The 26,917-nt window shown below is 35.0% G+C and overlaps 1 protein-coding gene across 1 annotated transcript; it reads right to left on the minus strand.

The window, feature by feature from the left end:
• On the minus strand, positions 1-26,810 carry LOC140165994 (uncharacterized). The gene is made up of 2 exons (XM_072189356.1): positions 25,839-26,810; positions 1-1,493 (listed from the first exon to the last, which is right to left on the minus strand). The coding sequence occupies exons 1-2, from the start codon at positions 26,372-26,374 to the stop codon at positions 1,409-1,411; spliced, it is 621 nt and encodes a 206-aa protein (XP_072045457.1). The 5' UTR covers positions 26,375-26,810; the 3' UTR covers positions 1-1,408.
• Between the last annotated feature and the right edge of the window lie 107 nt (positions 26,811-26,917).

Here is a 26,917-nt window from a genome sequence, read left to right on the forward strand (position 1 = left end):
CATAATGTATGACAAATTAAACTTTAGACAATGAAGTAGTATTCATAATCTATAACTTGTTTATAGATGCAGTTTATTTATTGGTATCATCACTGGTATTAAAATGCAGCGAGAATACAGTTAAAAATATATTTTCCACAGCATCAATAACATATAAGAATAGGCGGGACGAACGAAATAACATGTACATATCCCCTCTAAGATCACCACACCTTTAGATCCAAAAGGGAGGGGACATTATATCACCTTACAATTTGTGCATCTGTTGAAAGGAACAAAATCTAAAGCATTAACTTAAGACTTACGACATAGCTCATGGGGAAACTAAAAGAACAATTTACTGGATAAGGGAAGACACGACCTACCCCAAATCACAGCGCCAGGTAATGACAGTGCCACTAATGCGAATGTATATTTATTTGTTCCCCAAGTTACCCTTTGGGCATACACTTTGTGCTTGTTTAAGTACATCTTTTTCAACACTCTATTAATGTAGAAACTCAAGCGAAGTCTAGTAGATATGGGAATATCTGTAATGGTTGTGATTTCATTCAACCTTGTACCATTCACGCTACTTGTATAGTAGATTTCTAGATTAAGTAATAACCTGGTATTGGGCGAAATGTAACTCTTCCGGAGCACTCACAATCATCTGTGTCTTTAACATCCACAATACATTCGGCATTGTCGGCAACCTCGTTGATGTACAAAACCAAATTTAAGTGCCTTAAAATCGACCCCTGTGGAACTCCGGAAACATCTGTAAACCGATCAGAGTAAATGCCATTTATGACCACTCTATGACGTCTTCCAGTGAAATACGCTTTGAGCAATAGTTGAGACTCTAACTTCCGGGCTCACATCCCTGTATCAATAATCCGTAAGATATTGTTGTCAATCTCTGAGTAACGATATCTCTCCAATATCTGGGCTCACATCCATGGATTAAAAATCCGCAAGCAATTGTTGTCAATGAATTTTATCTCTTGAGCAACGATATCTCTCCAACGATATATCTCGCATTGTCTCTCCATTGTTTTGTATTTTCATTGTCATTAAGAACTGTGACTGTGGCCCGTTGTCACCATTTCTTGTTGTTTCGATAAAATGTACCACCAATGAAGGTCTTAAAAGACATTGGGCAGTGATATATCCAAATTTTAGACATAATGAAAAGCGAAACGTCTCTTCTTTTTCTTCTTCAAACGGTTTCTAAAATGTCTATCCATAAAGTCTTCCGTCATCAATATTTACATTTAGAAATATTTACAATATTTTTTTACTAAGTAATAATGCACATTTCCCATCTGATCAAAGTGAATTGTCAAGCAGCCAGTCACAGTTTTAGTCCAAGTTTAGGGCATAGCCAAGCTTTCAGTGGTTGTTTGTTGCTGTTACTATTATAATTCTATCTGATGCATCCAACGAATGCTTGTTGACCATTGCTAGTAGTAGTATCCGCCATGATTTTCCCCGTACTCAAACCCATTGCACTGAAAGACAGAAAAAAAAACAATACAGGAGATTGATGGTTAGTTATGAGTTCAAAAACACGCATATAACTACAAACAACAAAATAATGAGATGCTAATGGATGTAAACATGGTAAATAAGCGTTTGCAGTGTCTACCGGTACCGACTGTACGTTTGTGCTTGTTACAAACATGCTGTTTCCATTTAGAAGCAACACCATGTTGTATGTATTCTGCAACAATTTTTTTTACTGAGTATGTTTGTACGTTGATTTACGCGTTGGATGGAGGGAGGTTATGTGTGTAGGTTGAGTGGTAGGGTGCTGTCTTTGGGTGTTACACGGTTGTTTGATAGCATGTAAAACTACGTCGTTTTTAAGAAAAGGTGAACACTGATGGCGCTATTTATATTAAATCGTCTTTTCATCTTTACAAGGGTTAGACACTGGTATAATTTCATTAAAAATATTAAAAAAGGAATAACAGATAGTAACGACATTTTCAAAAAAACTTTTTATAATGAAATGTTAGGAATAACTGATATTATTTGGCTAAATGTAAAAGATATGTAAATAGCGCCCTCAATTTGCACACAAATATCCTGCTTATGGAATACAAAATCCATAGAATACAAAATCTGTGTTAAAAAAGAGCTGAAAAAATACGTACATATTATATTGTGATAGTTTTTGGTATTGTCCATGTCTAGAATTTAACATTATATAATGTTTTGTTAAAAAAATTAATAAAAGGTCACATCAAACAACCGTGGTTAGTAATAACACTTTTTAAACACTTCAACACAATACATTTTAATATAAACATTGTTAAAATTTGTAGTGTTAATCGTTACCATCGCCTCCTATATTTTTACGTTTTAAATACTAAACACGTTGAAGTGTTAAAAATGCTCCGGGAATTTTTACAGAGTATAAAAGACATGTTATCATTTTTACTTTATTTAGCAACGGATTAAAACCAATATTTCAACTAAATTGCGCGCACTATCAAGATAAAACCTAGACGCATGTATACTGCTTTTCCGCACTAGATCGGTAGCTGGGTCGGCCAGCGGACGAGAAGCATGCCGTCTAGTGTCTCGCCCGCAATCGCATCATTCCATGTACCGATTGCAGGTGGTTTTCTTCCCCTTGCAGGTGATTCGCATATCCCTCATTTACAATTTGTATTTAACTCCGTTTACGCGACACGTGATTTTAAAAATTAATTAAAGACTCCATGAGATATATTTTCATAATAATAGCCAACGGAGTTGACAATTTGATACTAACTGATCAAGGCTGTTTGTGGTGTGATTTCAACATTATTAATACACTGAAGACAGTCGATGTTGCTTAATGAATTCGAAGGGTCGACCACTTGATTCATGTAAGAATAATTTAATGATTTAGGGGTTTAGCAATCCCCGACAATGCCAAGACTTACATTATTCTCATAATGTTGTCAAATTACAAATTTATGGGTTTTCAAAAGTTTTTCGGATGAATTTTTTGTAATATTGTTATGATCATTTCCCAAGCAAGTACCGTCCAAAGAAAGCATCATAATAAAAATTTTGAAAATGTAAATTTTGTAGCCATTTTTGAGACGTATCACAATTGTTTCGTTAATTTCGCAGAATGATATTATGCTCTACATATTTTCGAATTTCGAATACAGTTTAATTACGCAACAACAATTAGACAAAAGGAAAATAAATTAACGCTACAACGTTAAAAAAACATTTACAACCGTTAACTGGCTTTTAATGAGCTCATAAGCATTAAGTAACATAATCATTGATAATAAGTAATAATCTTCACCAACTTAAATAAAACTACGCGTGTCTTGCACGCGCCTGATGATATGACGTTGACCATTCAACATGGAAACAATATCGGCTATCAGCTCACTGCCACTCGTGCTACAACGGGCGGTGAAAATCATATAGTATTGCTGACATCGTACAGTGTATATCGCGCGCACTTATATGGGTGGACAATATATAATATATAATATATAATATATAATATATAATATATAATATATAATATATAATATATAATATATATAATGTAGGCTATAATATACGTTAATAAATTGCTTTTGCTGTCACAAAAAGCAACAGTTTAAAAAATATAATGTTAAATGGGTTGTCATTATACCAATTAACACTAATAAATCAAGCCATTGTAAGAAAAGTGTAATACAAGCCCTTAAATACAGACTGTTACACTTATACCGTATCATATCATCTTTTACCATATATATATACCCACGTGTGAACAATAGCGCAGCCAGGGGGCAGGTGATCAGAGTGCCCCTTACAAAACATCAAAGAGAAAAGTGCCCCTTTGAGAAAAAAATAAAAATCGGGAAGGCAAAGGAAAAAGAAATGGGACAAGGGGCCCTTTCCCCACTAAATTTCACCCCGATCATGGGCCAAAATAGTGTCAAATACGACGTTTTTACTCGCTACGAAGCCTTTCTTGGAAGCTCGAAGACTTTACATGATGTATAGTCTCTCTAAAAAACGGTATATGTATAATACCCACTAATACATTAGTACCGGCTCCAAATGATGCAACCATGAAATTTGTTTCATCTGTACTCACGAAATTTTTATTTTGTCACCCCCCAACCACCCCTACTACCACTACCACCAATAAAAAATGGGCTCAAAGACAATATTGTTCAAGGTTGCCCAACAGGGCTACAAACCTAAAATATAAATTAGTCCCCTAAAGAGGACAGGGCCTGAAGAATGAGGGATATTAAAGGGTACAAAATGATACTGGGCCCCAGTAAACAACAAAATATCCCCGTCAAGGCCGCAAGGCCGGCAGGCCCGAGGCAGGAGACTCCCATAGTTATGTTCTTTAATATACATGTATTTTAAACTGTTGCAATGATGTTGATCAGTTTAGTTGGGAGACCATGTAAATCATACAGAGAACGAGAGACGCACTGGTTCATTTTTGTCCGCACATTCCTGATTTCGAGTGCACCTTTACGAATTTGTGGTCATGTTTTGTAGCTATCATTTGATGTTTATGAACTCCGCCGTTGAAAATGATGCTATATGGGCTCATATAACATGAATAATGTAACTCCTATTTATCATGATGGTAATAATATTCATAGGAGATCCCTGTCATCCACACGGAAACTACTTCTAAATAAGAAGTAAATTGAAAGTCGACTTTAGCGCAAGGCGTGTATTGACGAGCTTACGAAAAAACACCTGCCTTTAGATATACGCATAACATTACCCCAATTTTCATCATGATGCAGACATGTACTCGTTAGCATGGTTAGGGCCTATATACATGATATAAGAATCTGACTGTAAACTGTAGTGTAGGTGAAATTGGAAAGAGATTATTTTACGAGACATACCTGTTAAGGGTGTCTTTTTTTAAATTAAATATTTAAAACGTTTTGGATCACAGCCAGTGATACAAAATGGAACATTGCGAAAATTTTACAATTTATATTTGTATAAAAGCTACTAATATGTTTTTGATTTTTTTGTAACAAAGAAGGGGCAGAGATCGGTAATATAATCCATTTAGAGTCACGTTTTACAATTATCATGGTGCGATTATATGTGGTATAAATAGTGAAGACAATTCGTACATATTCTGCTTAAAGTTACAGGGCGTGTACACCGGGCTTATATCCCTTGCAACCTATCATAGCTGTAACGCAGAATTGAAGTCATGTATCGAGTCGACAAAATGAGGTAATTATTACACGAAGATGTCATACTTTTTGCACGCTTGATTTGTTTAACTGGATGAGACTTATGATTAAGTCATTGCCATGAGCTCTTATCCCAGGTCCCGTCAGTATTACCCTACTTATATTATATCACAGCTCCACTGCTCACTTTCAATCCAATAAAATCATTACACTTCAAGTGAAATGCCGAGGGCAAAAAATCGTTCATATGTTTGTTATCAAAATATTTAACGGGAACTCTGTTGTGTCTTTTCTGTGTTAAGTACTTCTCCTCCTAAATCTCATAAACGAGCATTAATTATGATTTTGTTTTTGGAAAATGATTATAATAAGAGGATTAGAAGTTAATTGTACAATACAATTTCAACATAATCATCTTCATATGTACATAGTCACATAGTCATGTTACATTGCCAGATTTATTGTTAACATAATGTGAACAATGCATTATTAGAAGAAAGTAGTTGGCACTTCAAGATTTTTCATGTTGCACTTGAAGTTTTAGACTATACCATAGTCGATTTTTGATAAATAAAAATATGTTATTATTCATGATGAATGCATTCAGTTGAACTCGAAATGATACTGATATTTATTACATAGTATAAAATGGTTATGAAAAAGTTTATATAATTATATTTGTGACAGTAAAAGTATATAGTAAAACTATAATGGTACTTCAATAACATTTATAATTTTAGAATCTGCCAGTTTATTAAGAGAAGGGGTATGAACGTTCCCTTAATCGCGAAAGCCCGAGTTAAAAATCACTTGGGAAGCTAACAAACAGACGGAGTACGGTGACTGAAAAGATCATGTGAAATTCTATCAATTGTGCTCAAATTAATTGAATCAGAGTTCTAAGCTTAAATGCAATAGCCAGAGTATGCACAGTCGGCAAGTGGACTACGGAGAAGTCTATTGAAGTCGAAGTGTTGTTAAATCAAACATTTTCATATCGTTTGTGCAACGTTACATCAGAGGTTTTCATGACGCGTTACGGTTTTGAGTACATCCATTGTAACATAAAAACGTCTTGTTATAATAAAGACAGAGATAAAAAGAATTTATCGCGTCTGATGTCACTGTCAATTTCGATCCTTGATTGGTTTACACAGGTTAATAGCGCGTAAAAGGAAGACCGATCTATCTGGTGCTGATCGAAGAAAAGGAATAGCAGCAAATGGTGAAAAATTACGTACTTTTACAAGGCAAAAAGCAGCTTTTCTAGGCATTGTTGACATGGTGCCTTCGCGAAAGAAAGTTTCCTACTATAAAGACCTAACTTTTGAGATGGTTTGCATGTTTGAAGGTGCAAAATTAACAATAAGGCGCCCGGTTATACCGCCGCGTTCAGCAAGTCATCATCACGACACTTGTAAACAAACCAAACTCGAGTTTGATTGACAAATGACGTCAGACGCGATAAATTCTTTTTATCTCAGTCTTTAATTATAAAATCACTTGCATACTGATTTTTATTAATTACAATCAATCGGAAGCAAAATACGGTGAATTCAAAGTTAGTTATCCTATAAGAGAATTAAAGACATGGTTGTTTGATAGCATGTAAATCTACGTCAATTTTAAGAAAGGGTGAACACTGATGGCGCTATTTACCTTAAATTATGTTTTCATCTTTACAAGGGGTAGACACTGGTATAATGCCAATAAAACATCAGAAAACGAGTGACAAATAGCAACGATTTTTTCACTAATCTTTTTATCATGAAATGTTAGGAATAACTTATATTATTTGGCTAAATTAAATTTAAAATATGTGTAAATAGCGCCCTCAATTTGCACACAAATATACAGTTTATAGAATAAAAATACCACAAAAAAGCAGAAAAAGATGAATAAGTTGAAAAGAAACCAAAATCTGTGTTAAAAAGAGCTTGAAATATATGTATTTATTAGAAGGTATTGGCCAGGTATAGAATTGAACATTATCAAATGTTTTGTTAGAAAATTGAATAAATGATCACATCAAACAATCGTGAAGACACTTTTGCAGATTATAACACACAAGCGTGAATAAGGTCGTCGATTTATTTCAATTATCATGACATTGATAAAATTACTGTTTCGTAAACATTGTGGAAGGAATTATTAAATAACACAAAATAAAATCTAGGAAAATGTAACGTTCTGTTGCTGTTTGTGTTCGTTACATTAAATTATTAATAAATTGACGTTATATGATTAAATCGTCCAATACATGTCACTGTGCAAATTCCAAATTCAACTCGAGAACGCACAGTGCAGTCATAAGTACAAGTTCGATCCTTCTTTACCCCGGAGGCTTCGAGTTAAATATACATATATAAACAGCCACTGAAATCTCAAGCTAGCTAACTTTATTCCCAGGGCTTAACTTGTATTTGACGTTACTGGTTCAAAAGAAGTTAAATCGATACAATTGCTTGGGTTCCTTAGTAACCATCGAGACAGAGGTAAAATGAATCCCTTGACCTGGCAATCACCTGCTCCGAGTTCCGTTTTTTGCTGCTCTTGGCTTATGCTTCGGCCGCTTCGGTATTACTAGTATCTGCAAGCGTATACGGAGCGACTTTGTAGAGAATTGTGTGCTAAGAAGAACCTCATAAATAATGCACCAAAGGGTATTGATAGAGACTGATGTGATGAGGCTATATAAAGGAATGACGGTGATATTATGAAATAGATGATATCATTTGATAAGGTTACTGATTAATTTGGTGTCACTTTATTGGTGCTACTATTTTTTTTTTACAAAATGTTATCACAAACAATTTAACCATCAATTTACTTTGAAAGTGTTTGATTATCGCTTTTAATAATCAAAGCAATATTAACAATTAATTTAATAAATATATGAGCAATCTAACTCATTTTTAAAATTAGATGAGTGAATGTTCTTTTCCATCATTTTTAGAAGAAAATACTGCTTTAGATTCCAATTTGATTGACTAAGGCGAACAAAAATTCTGCAACTCTTTTCTTCAGAAAGTGCGAAAAACAAACAAACAAGGGAAATGAAAATATCACAGGGCTAAGTAGAAATTTTCCTCTCTTAAATAAAATAATTGTCTCTCGTCAGGGTAACCCTCAAATCAGCGTGTTTCTTGCATGACATCTAAAGGATGTTTTTAAATATTTTTCATGATGTTTGCCCAAGCTATATGAAAGAAAACTTTGTCAAATTATCTCATCTTCATCGTTATAACACTAGGGGTAGCAATTTTAACTTCCAAGTTCCAAAAATCAAAACAGCAGATTCTGCTTCCTTTTTTACAATGCAATCCATGATTGGAACAAACTACCCGAAAATGTAAAATTGTGCAATATAAAATCAAGGTTTAAAAAGGATGCTAAAATTATCCTCTTAGACCACATGGTTATATAGTTTTTAATATTGTAATTTAGGTGTTTCATGTTTTAAATAGTTGTAATATATATATATTTTCATTGTTATTTATAAGGACCCCTTTGGAAATAAGTCTCTGACTTAAAGGGATATCCTTGGCGTATTATCGTGTCAATTTTTATGTTTTAATTTGTATTTTATAATAATTATGTTTTGTATATATGTTCTGTGCAATATGTTATTTGACTCTAACGATGATATGCTTAATAAACTCAAATCAAATCAACTCAAATCAAATCAAGGAGCTAGTTCTTCTTCGTAATATTATCATGATTGTGAGCGTTCCGTACAGTATAGGTTATTATATAGGATCGATTGCCGGAACCAAGAAATACATCACGTCTTCAACTTAACTAAAACATGAAAAATGGAAAGATGGCTGTTTGTTATTCAATAAACAAGGCGGGTCAGTTAGAAGAAATAAAATGTGTATCGATATCATGGGTATCGTTGCTGTCCGGACAGCCCTTCTCTTAATGGTGTTATTGTACTCAGAAAAATAACATAATACTTTTAAATATGAAAGAAGTGTCCACCCATTTGGACGCTTGTCCTAAATATAACCACATGCATGGAAGACGACGGCTATAATATCATCATTATATATGTGTTTTAAAAGTGTTATCATAAAGGAATATACTAAACTAACACCCTTTGAAACTTTCAAGAAAAATCAAAAAGTTTATCACAGTGTCAACCACTTATAAAACAAGCGCTCAAATTGAGCCACTTCAGCTCAAAAGAAATGGGTAGTTAGCTGGGCTGTGTCACTTTATTGGTCCTGTGTTATTGGATGTTTGTGTACATTTGCTGCTTTTAATAACAAGCTTACTTATTATAAGGATATTCATAACATTTCTCGCCTGAATTACGGTAAATTATGACACCCCATAATAACAGTTTGTATTATCAAATGTTTTATTTGTGCCATTAATATAATCTGTGCTTCTTTATAGCTGTGATTTATCGCAAGCAGCTAATAACGACTTCTTTTTTCACTGATGGTAGCTTTCATACGTTGTGCTATTCCAGAAAATGAATGCATACCCCCTGCCTTTTTGTCCCGTCATGATTGTTGGAAACCAGACTTTTAAAATGTCCAAAGGCGAAAACATCTAGCAGAAAAAAATAGTTCCAAATAAGAAATACTCAATTTTAGATCTCATTTTTGACAATTCTGTGATTTTTCATTCATATGTTTGCATTTCCAAACTTTTTCTAGTAACATTGGAATTCCAGTCATTTTCAGAAAGTAACTTTGGAAATCTAAACATTTCTTTTATTAAAAAGTTACTCCTCTATAAGGGGTGTGCGTTTATTTTCTGGAATAGCCCATTGGCCAGGCCAGTTGGGCAGGTGGTTAAGACGCTTGGCTGCACTTTGGCTGTGCTCGTAGCGTGATTGACGTATTTGTTATGGGTATGACTTCAGATTTCATACGAAGAAATTGAAAGAAGAAGATGAAGGTACAAATCAAACGAAAAGAAAAGAATAAATACAAGTTATACGGCAATCATTTCTAAGTAGATTATTGATGCAACTAATATTTACGTTCCCGCTAACGTCAAAATAAGAGTGGATATTCATGAATTGTACCTGACAATTGCTATAATTAAAATAAAACGACAAACACACAATCAAAATCCAAGAAAACGTTAAGCATATATAGCTAGAGAATAAATGCTGTATTAAGGTTGCAGTGTACAATTAGGTCATGTTCTCGAAGCAATTTCTCAAAAACTGAACCGTATGGATTTGAGACCCTAAAAGCAGATAATCAAATTAACAGGCAAATAACACTTTTAATGATGTCTCATATCATTATATTAACCGGAGGCTCCGGGAGATTTTCAATATTGAGGGGCCATCAATACGAGGCTTTCCTCGAAGCGCGAAACGCTGATGTGGGGTGTGCTTTTATAATGCATACATTTTACATGAATTGTACCTTAATTATGAATTATATCCTTAAAATGAATTATATCCTTTTCCTTAAATTATTGGGGACCCTAGGACACTTGTTCCCCACCAAAATTATTGATTATTGAGGGGCCGACCCATGCCCCCCCCCCCTATTTCGGAGCCACTGACAACTATCATGAGTGTTTCATTTCATTCTCTAAAACAAAACAAAAAACATTTGAAATGTTCGGAGAAAGGCTTTGTTTTTCATATCTTATACTAACAAAATAATGATGTAAGTGATGAAACGACAAAGTATACCGCTACTGTAAGATTCGCGTGTCTTGCAGAAAACAGAACTTGATGGTATTCTTGGACAAGTTAAATCCTCAAACTATTAACTTGGTTGCATCAATTTTAAACTTAGATCAGTGAGAGGGTCACTATTAATCGCCAGCTTAGATTTGCCCAAGGCACGTGTCACCAATTCCTTTTCAAAATAGACATGTCCACTCGCGGTTAAAATTTTACGATGAAAGAACATTTTATAAGAGTTTAATGTCTTGAAGGCAGAGCATATTGTGCACGTGAAGATCGTATGCAGCTGCAACGTTGCTAGCTATCTAATGCATATCCACTCCTCCTTGTCTGTATAATAACCAGCGGTGAATAACAGGAGACAACACCGTCGCGGGTACAATTTCCACCAGTAATTATCAAAAAAAGATGAGGATATAGATCAACTACAAGTAAGATTAGCCCAGCATCTATAAGCCGGCTTGGTTTATATCGTTGTTGGGCTCATTGTACCAAATGCACAAGAAACATATTGGGGTGAAAGTCTTCTTCAGGCTATTTCTGAAAAGGCAATAGTTAATACACCAGCGAGTTAAATAAACTTAGTAACCTGACGAGTGTGCGGCTAGTTTCGTCGCCTTGCTGCCTCTGGCGCGCATCTTTAAGATACGCGAAAAATTAAACAAGTTAACGGATGTAAGTTAGAAACTGTTTCTTTTGTAATTTCTTTCAATCAACAGAGTTAAGATGAAAGAGATGCTTGTCACTCACGGCTTTGCCTAGCTACTTTGAGCACCATCTACTCAGTTAGCATGGATATTAATTGCAAATCCTTTTCTTTTGCCCGCCTAATATTTTCATAAGCTCAAGTGTTAGACAATAATGCTTATTGTACCTGTTGATCAAAACGGATTAATTTCTTGAAATGTCATTTTCTTTCTTTTCAAGTTTCTTCCTCACATCTTCCTTGGGCCGTTATAAACATCACTGATGACAGGTTATTGAATGCACTTTGTTAACGTCTCTCACTTTCGGATGATGTCTCAAGAATCATATTTTATTGTCGCTATTAGGCCATTAGGCAATCCTTTTATATTCTTTTATGCCATTATACCATTGGAACAAAACATTTTACCTCCCTTCTAATTTGTGGATCCACGCCTAAAGTAGCTTACTCCTTGTTTTGATATAAATCATTGTATGTTTCCTTCTTTTGAAGTTCTGATGTCCTTGAAACTGAATGTACCTATTGTTTTCTTATTGTGATAATCGTTATCAATAAATTATTCAATACTTGAGATTAATTACAATGCTTGATAAATGATCCATCAAAATTAATGTAGCACCAGATAGCCGATCTCCTACAAAAGCATATCGCTAATGTCGCTCCATATATTAAGCAGATGATTTAGTTATAAAACCAAGGACAATGAAAGACAATGAGTTAATAAAGAACTAAACGAAACTTCATAAATCGTGGTTAGAAACATTTTGATAAGTTGTGAGAGGCTACGAAAAGACTAGCCATATTTATACTCATTTTTATTTTAGTAATAATGCATCAAAGTTTGAAAAACAATTTTATTTCTTTCCTTAACTGTTTGTCACAATCTTCTCCTCCCTTTCACTGGTCTAATTTTTTTCCTTCACTACTTTTCCCGACTCTCCTCTCTCCTTAATGCTGCAGCAGCATTCTCTCTAATCTCGTTTTCATTCACTCTTATACGTATCTCCTCCTTAGTTTTCAATATACATTTCAATATCTTCATCCCCTCTATTCTATCTAAGTGATGTCTATCCACATAATATCTTTGGGCTTCTCTGTGCTCGTTTCTTTCTCTTTCAACGCACTTACCACGCTTGACACCGCATTTTATCCAGCCAAACAAAATTAATACAAAACTTGTTGAATGATTTTCCGAATTTGCAAATACATAGATCGCTATCTTATGATAAATAAAAAGTCTGTGTAATTGCTTTATACCATGCCACAATTGATTTAGGAAAATATTGGTCATTGATAATGAACTGTTGTGTTTAAGCTTTTAGAAAGATAGCGACACAGATAATGTTGAGCAGAGAAAAAAACTTTATTGAGCGTTCATTTCACGGATGAGAACCATTGCTCTTCTACTATTTATTGGCGAAGTCCACGAATTTAACTTATCTCTGATTTACTCTAGAGATAAACACACACAAATAACGTCGTGATTTATCGGCTATTATTGTAGATTGGGTGTCACTTCAACTGAGCGTTGACTTTGTTTACGTTTTTGAAATAAGTTGGACATAAAACGCCTTGCGTGTAAAAAATTGCAATTCAAACCAGTTGAACTCTCTTTATACACACGACGCAATTTGACCTGCATTGATGCGGATCCATAGATTTGTGTCATCCACAATGCAGCCGTGACGTTGGGAGCCGATCTGAAACTATTTGGACTGTGGTTAGATCAAAAAACGCTCACGCGCTGTGCGTACTTCACCTAGACTGTCCAGAAAGAACTTGAGGTACAGTGTGTTTGGTTCTTATTCACAAAGAAGTACGTTTAGTGTATTTTCTTAAGAACTTACAATGTCAAGTAAAAGACACTAAAGTAGGTCATGTTTCACTAAATGAAGGGGTCAAAGATCATCTGGTTGTGAAAACCATACCGCGGAAACATGGCATGTTGCCTCAGGGGATCGACGCTAAGTCAGGTACCGCGTGAGCAAACTCAAAATAGCGCAAATAGCGCGAGCGTACGCAAAAGAAACTTCGCGCGATGTCGCCAGGTCTGAACGCTGTACCGGTGTCAGCTGAATTCGAGTATACGCTTAGAGGGCACATGCATGGACAATTCCAATCTGTGTATTAATAATCTAAGGTGAAAACTATGAAAGCTTCTCTGAAAAGGGAACTTGATGATTTGGTAACGGTACCATTTGGTTAATAATATGCTTGGGTTAGTTTTGATTCGATAATTTGGTCAATTCATATTGCAAAGAATACAAAAGAATATACCAAATGATCGATGATCTTTGTTAAGTCACCGTTCAAGTACTGCGCACGTCGCGCGATAGATAATTTGACGCTCAAATAACCATGGTCATGATTGACTGACAGTGCTTCCTATATCATGACTTATTGGTATACTCATGGAATTTCATTTCTAAGACACCTTCTGTACCTAACTCGTTTGTTTATTATTCGATCATGCATTTTTGCGGTTTTCAATCTAGCAAAATGAAAATGATGTATTTTATTATTTTTGTTGCGTAACGTAACAAAGATCTTCGATCATTTTATTTAGTTGTGAATTATTTGGATTATCTGACACCAACAACCCTGGATAACCTAAGAAAGCCTATAGACATTTCATCTGAAGAAATGAAATATATACTTTTAAAGAATGTATTCACAATGCAGAAAACCATGCTAACAGCGGGATTATTCACCTCAAAGTTTATAGTCATCAACACATCAGACATAATTACAAAACATGAATGATGTACTGTTTTGCAATTAACTTGCCCCATTAGCACTGTAATCAAAAAATACCCAAGAATTATCAACGTAGTTGTAAAAAGTTCATTACACATGGAAAGAAATTGACTTAACAGCGGGGTTTTACCAAAATATAAGAGCCTTGTTAATGAAGCGAAGTCGTACAGAAATGACAAGAAATGACAGAAGTCCACAAACACGATTGGAAAACTCGCAATGTTTGTCTTATGCACGTGTCTAAATCAGTTTCATTGCACTTGATTTGGTATTAATGAATCGACTAATAGGATTGAAACCAACTAAGCTCAAACTTGTTTTTTAGAACTTAAACTTTGTACTTTTTTACACAAGACGTCGCGAATTTGATTTCAGAAATCATCGTGATAAAACACAGATAAAGGAGTATTAAATTTTTTAACAAAAGCGTTTGCTATATAAACTGAATATTAATTTTTTTAATTGAAAAGTTATAGGAAACTTAGGTATACACATTTCATATATGACTCGATATGAACTGATTAAAGCGTTCGTTCAGTTGAATTTTTTTTCTTAATGCAAATTAAATGTAAAAGGTGTCTATGGCGAGCTAAAAGGCCCATTACGTATTGCGACAACGCGTTGCTAAGCCAGCCAATAGATATAGAGCTTTTAGCAACACGTTGCTTTCCCCAAAGCAACGCGTTGCTTTCGCCTTCTGAAAGCAACGCGTTGCTTTCGCAAACAACACGTTGTTGTCATTCTTTACGTCTTGTGGCGACAACCAATCACAGCGACTCTTACAGGATACACACAAGCATGCAAGAAACTCTTTATAAGCTTATTTATTGTTCTCATAATATCTGTGAAATTTTACGCCTGAAATGGATTTCGTTTTATGATATGAACAAATTAATATTGTTGCTCAAGGAATTTCTCAGACTGAGTATTTAGGTCTACAATTGAGTGTACAATTATAGTGTGATGCACGCAAAACACAAAACATGTAACAACTAGTACCACTAAGGCGGGATGGACATAACCAACAGCTCTTCAAAGCGCCGATATTATTGGCTAATCAAAAACTCGGCTTGGGCGCCCCTGAATTGAGTATGTAACCAACGCGTTGCTTTGGGAAAGCAACGCGTTGCTTCTGAAAGCAACGCGTTGCTAAAAGCTCTATTTCTATTGGCTGGCTTAGCAACGCGTTGCTTTCGAAAGCAACGCGTTGTCGCAATACGTAATGGGGCTTTTGGCTTGCCATAGGTGTCAATACATTAATGATCCTTTCAGGCGAATTGTTGAAATATTATGCCAATGATGCTTATGCTATATTACGGATTGAAAGTCTAACAATAGAACGTAGTATGATTCTTGCAATAATAATTTTATGTCGAAATGTCGTAAACTATATTCAAACTTTCAAAATAAAATTCTACAGGAGTACCTGAGAGCAATGTTTCTACATGAAATATTGACCATTATCATACTTGTTGCACTGTACGGGTAACACCCTTTAATTCTACTGTCGCAAGCAATAATGAAATTAGCGTGCTCTTTCCATACCCTGTCACGCCGTTTACTTCTACGCTGTACTGTGCGCGACGTAAAATCCAAATAACAGCCGGTTCATAGGTAGCAACATTTGTTAGCCTCCATTTTTATCAAGTAAATGAAAAATCCCTGCAACATGTACAATGAACAAGGGTTGCAGTTGACATTTCATGACGCCGTTTTATTCATTGATTTTACTAAACAGGTCGCGTTTCTGAAACTCCTTGATGTACAACTTGATGAAAGATTCCACTTTTTAAACTAACTTTTGACGGCGTTGGTAGTGAAATCACTACAAGCGGTCTACTTTTTCAGCCATCAAAAGGGATAAATACCCGTTTCAAAATCTCGGACCAGCAGCGTTGTTCTAACAATCTTTCCCTCGGGACTTAGGTATTGTCTGGAGTAAACCAGTTTAGTGACCACTCGCGTGTTCATTCTCGGCTTAATGCACCTCAAATAATCTTTTATTTTTCTATGTAATTTTAAAATTCGTTGCGTTTAGTTTGGTGAAGAAAATTAATACTATTAATGACTTTGGGACATGCAAAAATCAGTACATAGTTTATTCCCTTGGGCGATGCATCATACGTAGGGGAACCACTTGTTCAGTAGTTTGACTTGCTCCAGTTTGCAAGTATAAAGCTAATCAATAACTTTTAAAATGTAAACTTGCTTCCACGATATAACATTCAACATGTTCATTTATGAAAAGTGACTAACACTGTAATTTTATAATCTTGTTCTTACTATTGACAATGATATCTTATATTTAATTGAAATTAATGATATTGAAGGTGTTCCGAATGACAAAAGCGCAACGTCGTGTTTATATTCATGAAATAAGCTGACAAACCAGCTGCTTGCGTTTCCCCTGGGTCTGTGACGTACAACGAGGCCTTTGCACTTTTACTCCACATACTTGGCATAATAGCCTAAAAATCGTGAACTAAAAACAAATCTGGTTTTTGAAAACGCTCTTTATTATTCATGAATTGTGTGTAAGTTAAAAGGACAGAAATCCATTTAGAAGTACAAACGTAAGAATTTAAATAAACCGTTTTATTACAACTGTCGGAGTAGATCTATTGGCTTAAAATCACAGCAAATAACGCAGTGATTTTACATAATTGAAAACGCCCTTTATTTGTTTGGTGTTTTATTCGTTTTCGTTTTTGATAATTACGTTGTCGAATTGACTTGAAATCATAATCAATGACGTAGTGATAACCACAGAATTGGAAAAGCCCTTTAAATGCTGTTTTTCAGGGGTTTTATCAATTAATATTGTCAAATTGAAATTTACAGTCTGTATCAAAATGATTGGTACCCATCAGCTTCATTGTATGCCCTATACAAAAATGCCTACTTCTTTCACATTCAACATTAGATCTTCCTGAGATGACTACAATTCTTTGTTTAGTGACCTTTTATGGTATAAATCTACAAATAAGGTGGCATTTATGCTGCATTTTGATGTGGCAGTCTTGGCCATGATCACTGGATATTGATGGGTACCAATCATTTTGATACACCCTGTACCTCTATCTTTGTTTACAAACGCTACAAGACGACTTGACAAACGAATGATACCCTGCATGTTCAAGAGTTCCTTGTACGACCCTTTTCGTATAGTATGTGATATATTTTCCAACGAATTGTACCACACTTACTATTATTAAACCAGTCTCATAATTCAGACACTGAAATATTAAAGACAAGCAAGAGACAAAATATATACTTGAACACTATAGATATTCAGTTCTTAAACAGAGTGTTTAATCCTTATTGTCTATTATTTGTAATACCTAAAAACTTTATCGTTCAGTTTTTAGGAGTGTTTATTATTTAAATTTGTTAGTTTAGTGTTTACCTCCTATACTTTAACTGTGGTAAACACTTGGCAATGTTCAAAAAGTGTTACAAATTCCATTGAAGTGTTTAAATAAGTGTTTACAACTTTAATATATTAATTTACTGTGTGGGTGGAGTGATACCATACTTTAAATGTTTATGAATCCGCGTCTTTATCTTTGTATACATAAAACTGTACTTTGTGAGAGTTTTCTTTCAGGCACCTATCATCCATTCCTTTGTCACAGTGCCTACAACTGATATGATAGACGAGTAAACTACTCACGTGTCATATTGTCATACCAATCATTATAGCGTATTCTAAGCAGGTGGTATTTTATTATTTATAACAATTTATAAAATAAACAAAATATTAATTTATCGCAGTGATTATTTTGTTTGATTTTATTATTATTTTGAACTATTATACATTATTCTTGTTTGATCATCAAAAAAAATGATAATTATAAAAAACGGGTATGTCATTCTATATAATAATGGCAGGTAGGTCATATATATCGAAACGGCTCACGAAACAATGTCATTGGACCAAAAAAGTCCGCTTTTGTGTGATTTCAAAATGTTAAAATAACTTGATAATTATCTTTCTACTCTCATTAAGTATGACTAATTACATGCACTTTTATTGAGAAGAAAACAATGAAAACAAAAAAGGTTAAACATTATCATGTACTATATGGTGTATAGCTATGGAACGACGCCATACTCAGGTCATGGAGGTACTACCTCCATGCTCAGGTGATGGTGAACATGGTGACGTTCATGACCAGTCGCATGAATCCTTACTTCCTACGTCACAAAGTACGATGCAGTTCATTGGTCCACAAATAGTACTACTATTTGTGGACCAATGAACAGTATCTTACTTTGTGGCGTAGGAAGTAAGGATTCATGTGATGTGTTATTTAATAATTATACACCCACTATTTCATCGCGTCACGTGACGCGATGAAATAGTAAGGTGTATAATTATTTATGTGAAAGTCATTGTTCGTAATTTGTTTCACTTCGATGCAAAAGAAAGAGGGCTCGTTATGGAAGGATAGCTACAAATTGTCCCAGAATCCTTTACGCAAATTCAATAATACGACGATTTATATTTTACTCAAAACAATTGCGAATGACTCTAACAAATTAAATGAAATATTTATTTTAACTTTAATAAAAAATATTTAGGTAGTGATTCGCAATAAATACAACTGACTAATACAGGAGGTGGCTACCGTAAAAGGCAGTAAATTTGACATGCAAAGACAGCTTATTCAGGTCACATTAACCAAGTTAACTCAACTCTACATAAATCTACCAGAAATTGATTTTCTTTGTAAATAGAGGATTTTACATTTTTTATAATATAGTGAGTACAAATTTGCTTTATTTTGTCAAACAAAGATCAAGAATCTTTGAACAAGTTCATTTGGAATGTTGGATTGAACTGTAAATTCCAGTGCAAATGATGTTGATCTACTCATATTTTCAGTGACGTTTCACCAGGCACTACTACCAGATGGCTAAAAGAGGCTATCTGGATACGCCGAAAAGGACGAGGGACCCTATTCACTCAACAACATCTTTGACCAACTCATCACGCCCTCTACGGCTCCAGTTGACTGTAAAAGGAAGCAGTCAAGATGTGATGAGTTGCAGTCTGAAGAAACCACTAGTGTAGTGGTGAAACGTCACTGAAAATGTGAGTAGATCAACATCATTTTGCACTGGAATTGTTCAAAACGAACCATGTTTACAAAGATCAAGAATACTTGATTCCATTTTAAATACCACAAAATGGAATTCTCCCAACCTACTTATTTAGCCACGAAAGCGGAGTGCTTGATTTTTATTTAAATTTTAGGTTGTCTTTTGCCATTTTGCGGTGAATGATGGGACTATATATCGACTCTTCTTTGCTATGGGATTGTAAACACTAAACAACCGTTTTAAATGAAGATTAATTGAAAAATTGGTGAAGAGAATCGACGATCCATTACACCATGCTGCAACTGCAGCGTCCACCGCTCGACTGACACTGTTTTCCCGCTTACGTTTCACCTGATTCTTCCAGTTGTATATACCTCCGATTCCCACGTGCAATGAAAAATTATCAAATTAACTTCTTTTATGGATCACTGCTGATTATTTATATCATCTTTTTATCTTAAAGACATTGTTATTTTATAAGAGTAATAATTGGCTACCTCATCTTTTTTCTTTTGTGAGTTAACGTAGCTTCAATTCTATTCATCTTTCTTTCTCCCTTTCTCTATTTATTTCTGTCTTTCTTTCTCCATTTCTCTATTTATTTATTTCTTTCTCCCTTTCGCTGTTTCTTTCTTCCTTCCTTTCTTCCTTCCTTCCTTCCTCTCTTACTTTCTTTCTTTTTTTTCGTTCTTCTTTCTTTCTTTCTTTCTTTCTTTCTTTCTTTCTTTCTTTCTTTCTTTCTTTCTTTCTTTCTTTCTTTCTTTCTTTCTTTCTTTCTTTCTTTTTTTCTTTTTTTCTTTACCGTTGTTGTATTTTATCTCTTGTTTTATTTTACAGTATATATATTGCTTCTTCTTCTTCTTTCTTTGTACCTTTCTTGTGTTACTTATTTCCCTCAAGTTTGCTGTATCATTAGGTTGTTATTTTCAACTGTGCAAGCAAAGTCGTCTTTCCTTCCCTGAAATATCATGTAGTATGAATTTGCATAAATCTTAACGAATAGACATACCATTGTTAATATGACAAGTACAAAATGTCCTTTACAAAGCGATGCAAACTAGTACTGTCGCGTGTGGCCTGGTGCCCTGGTACATTAACATGATAAAGGTAAACACCCATACTGATATTAACTTCGAATGAGTGCAGCAGTTTCATCATACATGAAGAAAAAGCGTGCTTATATTTTGATAATCGCTTCCATCACTTTCCATCACATTTTAAAAGCAATTAAGATCCTAAAAATAATTTACCAGATTTAAGCCGTCTTAAATACGTGACAATGAGTGAACACGATATAGAAGGAAACACATTCGTCGACAATGCGCAACAAGCTTGTTAAAGTAACGGGCTCGTGTTATATAAAAGTATGCCGCAGGGATGGATATAGCAACTCCCGCTGGAATTACAATAACGCATATCTCAGGTCTTGCGTTCCCTTAGAAAGGGGGATTCAGAAGTCACCCTAACTTGCAACTTTACTTTAAATGTATTGTTTTGCTAAACCAGGATTACGTCTTTGCTGCTTGTTATTGTATTATGATTTTGAAGTCCGTTGGCTTAAATCTGTAGCAGATAATAACGAAAGGACAGTATCTTTTGAAACATTTCTTTAAAAAGCGCGTGTGCCCTGCGGAATGTGTGTATACACGGGGCCTGTAAACAAAATAAACCACAACAACAATCTCTTTGGATGACTCTACCAAAGGGCAGTAAACAGAAATCTTTGATTGACAAAGTTTGGTGGTGCAGTCTTGTTGTTTTACCCGCCCTTGCCATTCAAAACGAGGAAACTGTCATCAATTTTAACGTGTGATGCCTAGAGGTCTATTCGTATGCTTAAATTCGCATTAGCTTGAAATAATAGAGAACTAATCCCATTGACCTATATTAGATCTGTTCCGAAATTTTTTTATTTGCCTTTTCTCTTGATTCTATATTTCCTCGACTCTGAATTAGACAATCTCTTTACCAAGAGACACAATAAAAGACACTCTATGGGTTGACATAACGGAACCTGTTTATTACATTTCTTGTGAAAACTGTCCTGCTGCCTTAGCTCGTTCACGTAGCGGTTTCGTTGTCCCACTGGCCTACTTAACAAACGTAGATTGCCTGGTGATCGGAGAGTTATCGTCAGAGCACCTCGGATCTACTGCTGCCTATGTTGGAGAGTCTGAGCGCACTGTCAGCACCAGATTGACTGAACAACGCTAGAGCAACACTCATAGAATAAAGGTGCAACTTAGAACCATTAGCTACCATTTTTGTCCCGTGTACAACACCATAAGCAATGTTCTATAAACATGATAAAGAACCTTAAAAAGTTCTATAAAGAACCTTAAGGAAGTGGCGGACGTTGTCCTTGTTAATTGATCTGGGGTGGCGTCTGATGTCTGGCTACCCTTCTCCCTTACACCACAGTTAAACCAGATAGAGCCTTGTTCTAGCACCTTCACGTCCTTCCACCCGATTGTGTGTTTCTTGGCTTGGAGAGACCGACAAGGCATTCACTCTTTTTTTTTTTTTTTTTAAAGGTGCAACTTAGAACCATTTTGTCTCATATACAGCACCCTAAGCAATGGTAATTAATCAATTCAAGCACTCATCGCAAAGTTAAGAAACGTGAAAATCAGTGTCAACCGTATTTCGGTTCTATAAAACCATTTTCTTAGCTAAAGAATGTTTTTTCTTTTCTACATAGCACCTTTGATTGGTTCTTTATTAAGGGTTCCTCAAAATGTTCTGCAAGCTTATAAGTTTCTACAAAGAACCATTTTCTTATTAAAGAACTTTTTTGGTTCTTTCTTAACGGTTCCTTAAAGGTTCTTCAAACTTAAGGTTCTAAAAATAATCATTTTTATAAAGAACATTTTTGGTTCTATAAAGGAACCGCATTGGTTTTCCATGGAGTTCTTTGTGGAACCTACTCATTGCGTAGGGTGCTGCATACGGAACAAAAAAATGGTTATAAGTTTCCTAAAAAATGGTTATTTTTGTCCTAAGTGTGAATGCCTCCTTGTCGGTCTCTAGACAAATCCAAACCAAGAAACACGCAATCGGTTGGAAGGATGTGAAGGTGCTAGATCAAGACTCTATCTGTTTTAACCGTGGTGTAAGGGACAAGGAAACCATCAACATCAGACGACACCCCAGATCAATTGACAAGGACAAAGTCCGTCACCAACTACCACCGGGTTTCGAACTTGTAGTCATGTGACAACCAATATCATTAAACCAATTTCATCAGTTTGAAAAAGATACAACAGAGTCGTCGTCTAGCTCGAAAGATCACATAAGTGAATAATTGTAGATGTGTGTGTATCGGTTTGAACTTAACCATGATGAAGGAAACTGTTTTGTGTGTTGGCTAATTTTAAAAATGTTGATGGTTATTCATTTATTATGATTGGGTCTCAAGTACCACACTCTTCATTCGTTCGAGCCCGGTGCTCTGCGGCACGTGCTGTTGAACAAACCATCCGGCCATTTAACCCGACCCACTGATTAAAACCTCGTGTAAGGCTTAGTCACGTTAGTCCATGCTCAACTTAGTCCATGTAGCCATAGACTGATGTAGCACTGGCTTCTGAGCTGTACTCTGATACCTGTGTGATGATTTAAAGATTTCGCTGCTCGCTCCGCTCGCTGTTCGAGAGGTGTCGCGGTTCGTGAATGGGGCTAGTTCATGTTCATGCTCAACCTCAAATTTATCAAATCTTAAAATTTGTTTGTTGATGTAAACTGCTTTCATCATTTGCAATTAAAAAAAAGGATCTCTTAAGGGCTGGGGTATGAACGTTTGGACAGTATTTATTTTGGGACATTAGAGCACATCAGAAATATCGAATTGCATTCTGAATACGAAGAATGTCATTCTGATATCAAATAATTTTGATTTTTGAAATTCGCAATTTAATACACATTTTATGGCAAATCATTAAAATTTATATTTTTGATATTTAACAGTACTTGAAGTAAACTTTATAAATCTGATGATTTATTCTTAAAGTGTATGTAGGTGGGATGAAAAGCCGACGATCAATTGAAAATTTTGACCTTTCGTATTGAAGATATGGATTTTTTTTCCCAAAACACCAAAAAAAGTAGGTCTTTTTGGGAAAAAAATCCATATCTTCAATATGAAAGGTCAAAATTTTCAATTGACCGTCGGCTTTTCCTCCCTGCTACATACACTTTAAGAATATATCATTAGATTTATATAATTTACTTCGAGGACTGTTATATATCAAAATTTTGAAAAATATCAAATTTTTATAATTTGTCATAAAATTTGTATTATATTGTGATTTTCAAAAATGAAAATTATTTGATATCAGAAAGACATGCTTCGTATTCAGAATGCAATTCGATAGGTCTGAGGTGCTTTCATGTCCCACAAAAAATACTGTCGAAACGCAATAAACGCTCATTTTAGATCCCTTAAGAGAAAGTTACCAATCCATTTATGCGAGACAAACTTAGATATACCTAATGATAACCCTAATTATAACAGTTATATTATTTAAAAGACGGCAGCTAGACCTTAGTCCTCACAAAGGTTTCATTTCAATTATTATCTTTATTATCTGACTCACAATTCTAAAAAATCATACGACGTGTCTATCATATAAATCTATTTGTAGAATATCTCTATAAGATTTTCTTTCAAATTAAGAGAAAACAAAGGTATAGTACCTGGCACGGTTCCCACGATTGCCTTTAATTTATTTATTCTATGTTTTAACTTTATAACATCTTTTGGAATTCGTCACACCGTACAAATCCCTGGTGCGTGGATGGGTTTATGTGCGTTTATGCGAGACCGTGATAAAGACCACAATTAAGTACAAAAAGCGTTTAATTATCGTTGTGTGCACCTTAATGAGTTTATAGGTAAATGATTTTCGTTCAAGATAACTGCCAACAATTATAAAGTCAGTAAATAATCATACGTTTTTGTTAAAATGACGCTATTTCAAAACAGTTTTGTTTAACAAAGACAACGTCAAATATTATTAAGCGTAGCGTATACATAGCTATGAAAGACAGATTGAAATGATGTGATCGATCAGTATTTGAAAGTATATAAAAAAGCTGAGGAAACCGAATCATCTGCAAAACCTTTTTCATATCGTAGTTATGGATATTTAATAAGCACTTTAATTTTCAAACGATAAAAGGGACTGAATAGTGCTGATATACCTTTGTAAACATCTTAAATTATTTTATGTGTTATTCAAGAACAATTAAATTTAAGAATTAATTTAATCTATATTAGAAATTGTTATCTGGTTATAAGTTAAAGTCGCATTCAAAGATCCCAACGAAAGTGTAAAAAAATTACAATTGATTATAAATTGCTTAAAAGTGAAGGATAAGTCATTCAAATTGTCAATTGATATTTTCGAAATGAAGAATTTTGCAAATAACCAAAAAAAAAAACCCAGCAGTGTTGACGAAGATGAAGATTTCACACCACCAAATAGAATTATATGGTTCTGCGCCCTTAATTTCACTTCTTAAGCATTAAAATGAGCAGAAATTTGCATAATTTTAGCCAAATTTGGATTGGTCATGATTAGTAATATTAATTCCTGCAAGTGTACCACAGATGGGAGAGATCGAATAACTTTTAATGATTTTAAGCAGCCTTTTCTTTACAGAAACACTGGCATGGTTTTGCCTGTAAAATAGGCAATTCCCGGATATCGTAGACTTCGAGGGCCAGTCGTAAAAAATAATGACGGTCAACCTATTCCCAGCCAGTGGGATCAGACAAGGGCTGATTTCAACCATCATAGCTTCCGCTTAAAACTGAGTCGCTCCTGTGAAGAAAAAATGACGTTTTCTTAAGGCAAATTTAGCACATATCTCTATGGGACTCTGATTTGGTGGTGTGAGATCTGAAGCCCCATTCAACAATACATGTAGCTAATTTATATGCTGTCAGTATATAAATTGCAGATTCATGTAAATGCCTTATTTTGTCTTAAATACACGGCTTTCGGCTAAACCATTAGAATGCTATGTTAACACATATCTACGATAATGACAAAGGTGCCAAAATCTGAATTTTGATGTTTACGATCGTCCGGATGAGCAAATCACTGACTGGGCCTTTAACATTCAACCTTTTTATAAGTATCAACTAACCATGTTGACGGACGAATAAAATACACTAAGAAACCCTAATAACTAGATACGTAGTGAAATGCTTGGTAAACGCTTTTTAGCAGTCTACTGTATTATCGTTGACAACTAAAAGTTGTTCAAAACATACTTCCATCTCTAATCTAAGCATTAGTCACCTGTCTAATTTTAGCATTTAACATCTAAAATAATCCCATTATCATGATCATTGTCTTTGAATAAGAATTTTGACAACTCTTTCAAAGAAAGGTTAATTGGAACTGTAGGAGCTTACCACAACAGCTGGCTCAGGATACGGCGTCCACTCGGCATAACTCTGATGAGGCGGTGCATGTTGTAAGGAATAGTCATACCAAGATGTTCAAGTTCTTCCAATCTATGTTGCCTATTTGCTTCTTCATCCAACGTTTCTTTGAGATGCATTATGTAATTAATAGCCGTTCTAAGTGTCTTAACCTTGGACAGTTTCTTATTTCTAGGTTCTGTCGGGATTTTTCTCCTGAGTCTGATAAAACCTTCATTGACTAGCGACACTCGTCTACGTTCCCGGGCGTTTCTTCTTTGTACAAGATGCGGTTCTTTATCCTTTGCTTGTACGGCGGCTTTACTGCTAGAAGATGAACTTGATGAACCGGTGTTCTCTCCTCCCGTGCGCCCGGTAGCTCTTCTCCGTGTACGGAGAAGTCCTGATTTTTGTCCCTGTGTGGTATTTTGGCGTTTTGGTATAGGTTCGTCGCAAGAACCATCACTGCTACCAGGTGATGATAACATCATGTCCGAGAGATTCCCGCTAGATGATTCCGATGCCATGTCATCAAAGATTTGACACAAAATGGTAATAACTCAACCCTTTTTTTAAATGAACAGCAATGACTTCTCAGTACTTCAATGCTTAATGAGCAACGTCGTCAGGTGATTGTCTATTAAGTATTATTTAGGATGTTGAAACCGTATGGTTTTGTTCTAGTTTTGCAATTTGAAGTCAACACCGTGAAATGTTCCGCATTGATGCTTAGTTTTTCTTTCGTAGTCTTGATAGAGAATATTTGTCAAGATCGCAGCACACGTTTGGTAAAATGGTGAATTTGCTTCACAAATCAACCATGACGATTGCACGTGCCGATCTTTAAACGATCTAAACCTGAAAAATTAGAATCTCACCGCACAATTGTCACTGATAAGTCATCTAAATGTGCGAGCGTTTTGTTTAATGGTTGACTATCAGATAGATACAGCGTACTCCATCTAATCCCGCGGCGGTGTTTTTCCAGATTTAAACGAAATTAATTACACAATTATTTATTCTTAAATGTCCACACCTCCGTTGATTGGTTTAACCAGAGTTTAACCAAT

This window comes from Amphiura filiformis, chromosome 12, assembly GCF_039555335.1.
Source record: "Amphiura filiformis chromosome 12, Afil_fr2py, whole genome shotgun sequence".
NCBI lineage: Eukaryota > Metazoa > Echinodermata > Ophiuroidea > Amphilepidida > Amphiuridae > Amphiura > Amphiura filiformis.

What these genes read in the sequence shown, in the direction of transcription:
- LOC140165994 (XM_072189356.1), bottom strand. Translation starts at nt 26,374, where the DNA reads ATGGCATCGGAATCATCTAGCGGGAATCTCTCGGACATGATGTTATCA. An exon ending in ATCCTGAGCCAGCTGTTGTG is followed by an intron (nt 1,494 to 25,838) that starts GTAAGCTCCTAC and finishes TCTGTCTTTCAG; the next exon opens with TGCAATGGGTTTGAGTACGG.